This window comes from Larimichthys crocea, chromosome III (assembly GCF_000972845.2).
Source record: "Larimichthys crocea isolate SSNF chromosome III, L_crocea_2.0, whole genome shotgun sequence".
NCBI classification, from domain to species: Eukaryota; Metazoa; Chordata; class Actinopteri; family Sciaenidae; genus Larimichthys; species Larimichthys crocea.
Genome location: NC_040013.1, coordinates 14537220 through 14545307, shown reverse-complemented (window position 1 = coordinate 14545307; position 8088 = coordinate 14537220). Strand labels below are relative to the sequence as shown.

Below are 8088 nucleotides of genomic sequence, written 5' to 3'. Positions count from 1 at the left end.
GAACGTGCTGCATGTTGTACTGACACTGTATATACATTTTTGTGCTTGTCACAGTGAGATTGGACCTATAAATCTAAGAGAGTAATGATATAGTTTTGATGATAATGTTTTTTTTCAATCATTTTGAGAACTGCTAATTCACCTGAAAGTATCTTTCATCAGTAAAGCCTTGTGACTTTTACTGGCATTCAATTTCAGTTACTGAACTGCTTGCACTAACAAATGTTGAAGTGCTTTTAGATGGCCTCCCTATACTTTAGAGTGGAAGCCACTTCAGTGAGACTAAAATGCATTTCAAGCATGGCATATTTTTTTCATCTGCTCTCTTTCTTTGCCTCCTTCTCAAGATGCACTCAGAAGACATGTTTTGGCAATAGGCAGAGAAAGAGACACAAACAAATTAAGCTTTGGAGATCTGTCTTCTATCTTTGTTGCTCTTTCGTGAGACTAGTGCAATTACTGTCTGCAGTAATAGCTGTTTTGGTGCCCTCTGGTGCACGAAATAAGCATGCATTATGAATAATCTTATTAGTATGTTTTAACTACACTAATTATCAGCTGCTCAAATGGAAAACATAAGATTCCTCCCAGGAGTATCTTTAAGAAGTCGTGCTGCTTCTTCTTTATGTCCATTTATACACTTTCTTTTAATTTGAGTGACATGGTTTCATAAAACTAATCCATCACTGTCACTAGCCATTTCTTTCAAGATATTACACTGACTATTCAGCATCAGGTGATTTCTTCTGACTATCTCCAGGAGTGTAGAAATCCTCATACTAACCCGTCCCTCAGGACCAGTAGCCAAAACTGGGCCATCCCAGACTTCAGCTGGGTTGCAAACAAGTGTCAGCAGGCAGCATCCCAGCTCTTCCCAGCCAGTGACAGTATGCGTGGGCGCTGCTCCAGCGCAGAGAAGGATGCAGAGGAAATTGAGCGACTTGATGAGGTCTGTTTTCCAATTTAGGAATCTTAGTCAGTTCCTGTTGCTTCATTTATATTTGAGAAGATGTTTGTTTAACCAAAATGTTTCATCCTTTTCTGTCAATATATTTTCTTGTGAGGGAACTAGATGTGAAATATGAGCCTCTGCGGATGTAGCTTGCAGATTAGACAATAAAAGCATTGAATTATTTTTCTTATCCGCAGGATGGAGCAGGCCGGCTGCCAGAAAGCGACGCCTCATCACGTGTGTTTGGCCATCAAACATGTGAAATCAGCAAAGGCAGGAAATCTCATCATCACAGAGCTCTTAACACTGGATCCAGTCTCCATGGAGACCCTGTCCATGGCATAAAGATCTCCTCCATCACAGGGCTTCTCAAGTCTTCTACGGTGACGGAGAAGACACTTCCTCAGGAATCACTTATCTCCCAAGTGCCATTAAGAGTAACTGCACGCTGCATCTTTCTTAAATGTCAAATTATCTTTGCAGGGCTGCATTATGCCCCGCAGGAAACCATACTGATTGTTTATTCCAAATCCAATTTTCTTGTTAACTCTGCTCCACTCAGCCCTTAATTGCATATAAATTCTAGATTTTTTTATTAGTATTAAATCAATTTCCTCTTAGTTACAGATTAAAGTGTCTGGCCAGAGGGGTAGTTTGGGAATCAGCATTGCTGGTGGGAAGGGCTCTCTGCCTTACAAAGACCACGATGAAGTAAGTGCTGTTGCCGAAGAGCTAGCATTGCTCAGTCTCTTGCAACAGTGTGTGAATGAAGATGATGTGAAGCAGCAGCAGCCATTCAGTAATAGAGAAAAATACCTCTTTTCCTACTTTCATTCAGGCTAATGTGTTTGTTTCCTCTCAGGGCGTTTTTATCTCCAGAGTAAATAAAGGAGGCGCATCAGAAAAAGCAGGGATCCATGTTGGAGACAGATTGCTGGAGGTAGGCAAGATTTTTCTCATGCTTGTAATCATAATTTTCTTCTTCACTGACTATTAAATACAATACAACCCAGCATGTGAAACGTTGTCTACTAAATGGAAATCACACACATGTACTTCATGGCTGTGAGAATATCATAAAACCCTGCTTCTTTCCTGCTGGTGTTCCTCTTGTGGCCAGTGGAGGGCATTGTAAGACCATCAGAGGACACTCAGCTGGAACTTCCTTCAGTAATAAAGCCAATAAAGCCAGAGTGAGGCCAAAAAACAAAAATAGATAAACAAGTAAATATCCAAGATCAATCTTTAGATTCGGGCCATGGTATATTCAAGCTGATTAGAAACATCCTTATCAGTGCCTGTAGTGGCTGTAGCTATTTTCAGATAACCCATGTTGCTCCCTCACCTCTGACTCCTGCTCCTACTTTCACCAGCCCTAAAAGTATAATGTAACCACGGCCCATCCAGGTCAATGGCCTTAACATGCAGACTGCGACCCACCAAGAGGCTGTCGGTGCCCTCAGGAATGCTGGGAGCTGTATTAAGATGAAAGTGCTCAGAGAGAGGCTGCTACACCCAGAGGTGTGTGACCTGGAGGAGCCACAGTATTCTCAGGACGTGACGGGACGACAGCAACGCAGCCAGGATGGCGGAGGCCAGATAATGGAGAGCGCAGAAGACTGTTTGTCCAAGAAAATTGAGGCGGTTGTCTGCAACGGCAATGGCATTGTGGGTGGTGTACTCAAATCACAGCACAAACAGAATTACTTTTTAAATGACTCCCATCAGTCAGTCTTTTGTCTTTTTGTGTTTCAGTGTGATTTGGAGGATGACCTGAATAGGACCTTGTCTAAACTGGAAGCAGAGGCCTTGATAAAAAATGATTCCCCTGAAGAAGAGAAACATACGATGACAGTAAGCAGATCCTTCTTAAACATATACATGTACATATACTACTTACCCGATTATCTTACATTGAAATCACCTTTCCAAATTCAAAACTCCTGCAACATACAACTGTGTTCAAAAGTGATATGACCTGAGATTTTGGCATGCATGCACCATATTACATGACGACTTGCTCAATTTCCTTACCAATCCTGTTTCCTTCTCTGGCAATCATCTGACAGATCCCGCGGATCATCCTCACTCATCCCTCTACCTCAGACGAAGATGTGGAGCTCTTGACACAGAGCCCTGGCAGAGAGACGCTACATGACTTTGAAATTCACGATGGAGGTGTACACGCTGTCTGTTTCGACAGTGCTTTCTACCCACCGTGACCACAGTGTAGGGTGCATACATGATGGACACAGACTGTTATTACCCAGCTCTCTGGCTTTTTTTTGGTGCTGAAGCATTTTCAGTGATATTACTGTCGTGCATTAGTGTAAAATAAATTGGTGTAATGTGTTTTTTATTGTCAATGCAAAGCTTTTTTTGACTGTCAGACTCAACTGCTGCTAAAAACATTTTATGATATTTAAGTTATTAAGAAAAATGGACAAATTTAAGACTTTATTTTTATTGCTAAAACCACAGTTTTGCCTGTGCACCTACACTGAATGGAGACTGTAAAGCATAAATGTCTCTAATGTCCAAAGGAAATACATGTCATGATGTTAAATACAGCCAATTAAACATTGAATGCTGCTGGCTACCTCTACTTCACACCGACGTGCTGTAATTACGGATGTGCTGGTAAAGGGTGTCTCTGCCCGCAACAATGTGAAGCCCTCAAACTTTTTATAGTCGAGATAAAATGCCACATGGCTGAGCAGAAAGTACAGCGGGGAGTCCTGCAGAGCCCTGAGACAGACTGAACTCTGCCTCACATGTTCACACACCTCCTGTATAAGCTAAATGCAGACTTGTCAGATAAAGACCAGGAAAAAGGATCAGATATCAAACTGGAAGAATATATAATCTTGCCTCCAAAGCCTAGAATTTGCAATCTATAAATGTCAATACATACTTGTATTGTGTATTTTAACAGCTTTTACATTCCCACTGTTCATTGTTCTCTTTCTCAATAAATTGCGAGTATATTGTTCCAATCAGTTTTTCTTTTATTTGTGCTGGAGAGCAGATAAATCCATGCTGATGTTTATACTGGCTATGTGCAGAGGATAAACACAGTAACATGACCACCTGCACAGTACGCTGCAATTCAGTAAATCAGTAAATGCCCTTGCCACATATACCATACCCAACACTAATTTTCATCTGTTGACAGTGTGTTGGAAAGATATTAGCCTGAAAGGTATTTTGTGGTATAGTGGATTGCACACCTGTTCCCGTTAATGTGTCCACCTCCTGAACATTTGGCTACCGACTGCAGAATAACTGACATGACTACTTGTTATATCAGTGCTGCTGTGCAGTGATGACTGTCTGCCGGGTGATAATAATCTGGGGACACAACTTGTTTGAAAGCTCATCCAGTGTGCGAGATTCAATTCAGAGCCAATCACTGGCTGGTCGGTCTCATATTGTGCGACTCGAGCCTTCGTCAGTCTCAAGAGGTGTTCATGTAAAGTCAGTGGGAGGACCTGTGGAGGATGAGCATGGATTTAGATGACTCACTCTGGGAACATTGGTTATAGAACTGGACTGTATGTTTTGTTATGTGCAAATAGGTGCAAAATGATATTTCTATGTAACATACATGCATATTTACAAATGTGATTTGTCATTGTAACTTTTAATTCCACACCTATTGACAATATTTACTTACGTGATCATGTAATAATGACATATTGATGAAGTCATTTTTATCACGTCTTGGCAACATGATGTAAAATAACCTTTTAAAGCTTTTAAAGTTGAATCTGTAAGCGAACATGACACAGAAAATAACACACCCTTGCACAACTCAGCACACTCTACTTCATGGATGTAAAATCTACTTAACAAGTATCTCACTGAGTAATGGACTCAAACCAGACAAATTACAATCAAGGCTGGATTCATTAAAATATTGAATTATAGACGTATCTCTGCTGTAGTTCGCTAACACCAGACTAAATTTAGAGTTTTAATATTAGAGAATTTCCTCAGGGCTAAAACCTAATGTCACGTGATGCACGGAAAACATAAATCAAAGCAAATATATTTGATTTCTTTTCCCACGGATAGTGGATGTTAATCAGGGGAAACAAGATTACATGATGTGGCTGTATCATGTGGCTAATGGTTTAAGGCTATAATTTAAGACCTTAAAATATGATCATCAGAGGAGTACATATTTACATTTCAGGCACTTGCCAGATGCTTTTCATCCTGATTCCCTTTAATTTATTAAAAAGAAATCACAATACTCTTCTAGCAGCAGAGGAACAGGTGGCGGTTTTGTTGTCTTATTGTGATTTTCTCTGTGTGAGTGCCACAGAGAAACAGAGGGAGGGAGACAGCAGGGTGGAGATAGACAAGAACAGCTGTGACAGGAATGAAGAATGTAGTGTACTTAAAGGATTAGCATCCACTCTGAGGTCTGCTTTCACTCACTGATAAGGGTACAGAGAAAGTCGATGTAGTGGCAAACAAGCAAGTAAATGAATTTGTTTCAAGCTGTCTGGCAACTCATTACTGGAACCATGCTGGGATATCTCTGTAACATCACTCTCCTGGCTGACAGGAGTAAAGATGATCTGAAGTATCCAATAACGCATTATTTTACACATTTAAAAAAGGTGCTGTGTATGTGCTGGATACAAATAAACAATCTTTTGAAATCAGAAGTTTCCAGTGCTTTACCTCACACAGAGCAAAATAAACGCTTTCATGATTGTTTGGTGTAATTGCAATGAAATAATTGCCACTGTGGAGAAAAATTAGTAAAAACAATAACTAATGCCTCACTCTAAATTGTTTATTCTCAATGAGAGCACTTCTCCAAAGTTTTTTTTCCCACTTTTTAATCAATAAAACTTTAAATAACTTTTTAATGATCAGAGATCAGTCAGCTGCCAAGATACTTGTGATGTTTTCAGGACGCTGTCTGTTATATTGTGGCTGTATATCATATATGAAAGTAAACTCTGAGTCATTCATGGATGTAAAAAAAAAAAAAAAAAAAAGTGAGATTTTTTGAAGTGCTATATGTTGTAGTATATGGAGTTGTGTTGCTTGGAGCTCCCAGTTTGAACATTGTTACTGGTGCCCAGCAGGCTGACTGCTGTCTGCAAGCTATTTGGGGCTATTATGTGTCTATAAAAGGAAATCTGCAGGGCGATACACACACACACACACACACACACACACACACACACACACATCAACAGTAATACACTTTGAACTTGACGAGGTGGGCTGAAAAGTGTGCAACTTGCTTTCTGTATCTGCTTTGATCAACATTTGAAGTCTTGAGAGAAGTTTTTCTGAAGCCTGGACGCAAGCAACACTTCTGGATGGCGTGAAGCAGAAATGGACAATCTGAATAAGAGTCTCGGAAAGGTAAGAGCATTTGATAACAGATCTTTTTCTTTTGAAAATGTGATGAAAAAACTTATTTTTGGGTACAAAGCTGAAGTAATATCACTGCTGATTTTTGTAGTTACATTGCTTTTAGTTTAAATTTTATTTTATGATATGGATTTTAATATGTCAACACTAACAGACCCCCCCTCTGCCCCCCATTGTGCTCTCTACCCCCCACTGTCACCTCTAGACTTTCACACATAAACACACAGACACACTATATACTCAGGCGCAGATACTTGATACTAATCGTGTTTCTTCCCGTCACACAAGGATGAATAACAGTTACCGAACTGCTTTCAGATGAATTTAAATTTGCAGAAATAACTCACATGAACATAAATGCATCTTATATTTTTAGAATATACTTCACTTTTATGTTTTTTTATTATTTTTTATAACTGCTTATCCCTACACTGTAGGTCATATAGATATGATGCATTAATGATGTATGTATGCATATTTACCTTGGGAATAAGTATGTGAATGAGATGATATAAGATGAGAGTATGTAGCACACTTTGAGAAATCATAATCAATCATTTGAGTAATCATATGCTTTTTCATTTGTGTGATTAGTGCGATGATCACACTGCCATTTTCTTCCCGAACATGCAGCTATTGAAAATAACAGGCATTGACTGAAGTATGTGCATTTTTAGTTGTTGTTTTAGCCAGTACGAGACTTGGAATCATAATATTTGTTTATGATGTGGAGAGATAACCCAATGTGCTCAGTAGCAGCTGGCAGTGAGCTATATTTGCACACCCTATCTACTCTGGAGGGAGGGGTTGTGTGTTTATCAGTCTGTAATTAAACTCTTTACTTACAGACACGCCCAAACTGTTTATGCTTTTGCTGTGGCACAACGGGAACTTCTTAGTTATACATTTTAACATCTGTGTGGAGCACAGCGGTTTCAGATTTGCAGCAATATTCTGCTGTTATACTGAGAAAACACAAATGTGTGAATATGAGAACAATGAATGTGCTGCGTATTGCAGTGCTGCTTCTACAGAGGAAACATTACAGCATTAAAGAACACACATAAACCCACCATAATAATGGACATATGACTACATATATCACAATGTCACTTGCATTCATTCAGTGGTATGTTTCCGTAAAGTATATTTGTCACTTGCCGGTCAGTCAATGTTTATGAGTGTCCCTTTAAAGAGCCCCACAGAGGGTGGTCTCCTTCAGGAAATGATTTAGTACTGAATGTTTTCAGTCTTTGAGGCGCTTCAGACATGCCACAAGAAATAACTGAGTGAGAGCACGCACACAGTCAGGTGACCTGTAGCACAGTAGTGGCTGGAAATGTGATCTACGAGGACAACGTGACCTTGCCAACACTCATTGCAATTAAATATTCAAGTGGGCCCTGATGGGAAAGTAAGAAAGGCTCACTTTAACATTTCACAGTGTAAACTTACTCTGCTATGACTACCGAGGACACGCAAACAAGGTTGCGTAAGAATATAAACAAGTTTATGAGATAGCACATGATTATTTTAGTCTAAGCTCTTGTTCTGTTTCTTTATTTATAGCTGATTACTGAGATGCTGGGATCTCTTAATATAAATATCTTGGCCATCAAAAGTAAAAGTGAATCTCCTCAGGATCAGGAAGTAAGTGTCGTGTCACAAAGATCATGAGTGGCACGACTTCAAGGAAAGTGGGAGAAGGGGTACTCAGATTCTTGACTTAAGTA

General features: G+C 39.6%; 2 protein-coding genes across 5 annotated transcripts in view; both read left to right on the top strand.

The window, feature by feature from the left end:
• The first annotated feature begins 138 nt into the window (after positions 1-138).
• Positions 139-5039, top strand: LOC109140761 (protein scribble homolog). Of its 2 annotated transcripts, XM_027277359.1 has the most exons (7): positions 139-949; positions 1150-1389; positions 1574-1663; positions 1815-1892; positions 2360-2620; positions 2708-2806; positions 3022-5039. In XM_027277359.1, exons 1-7 carry the CDS (start codon positions 890-892, stop codon positions 3172-3174), a joined length of 981 nt encoding a protein of 326 aa, XP_027133160.1. In that variant the 5' UTR covers positions 139-889; the 3' UTR covers positions 3175-5039. The 2 variants fall into 2 exon arrangements, with proteins under 2 accessions (XP_027133160.1, XP_027133159.1); XM_027277358.1 differs by having other exon boundaries at positions 2360-2806.
• A 1093-nt stretch (positions 5040-6132) lies between these two features.
• The window catches only part of mlip (muscular LMNA-interacting protein), a 30743-nt gene continuing 28787 nt past the window's right edge, over positions 6133-8088 (top strand). For all 3 annotated transcript variants that reach the window (XM_019268518.2, XM_019268517.2, XM_019268516.2), the window contains exon 1: positions 6133-6346. In XM_019268518.2, the coding sequence (XP_019124063.2) occupies positions 6317-6346 (30 nt within the window). In that variant the 5' untranslated portion in view covers positions 6133-6316. The remainder of the gene's footprint in view (positions 6347-8088) is intronic.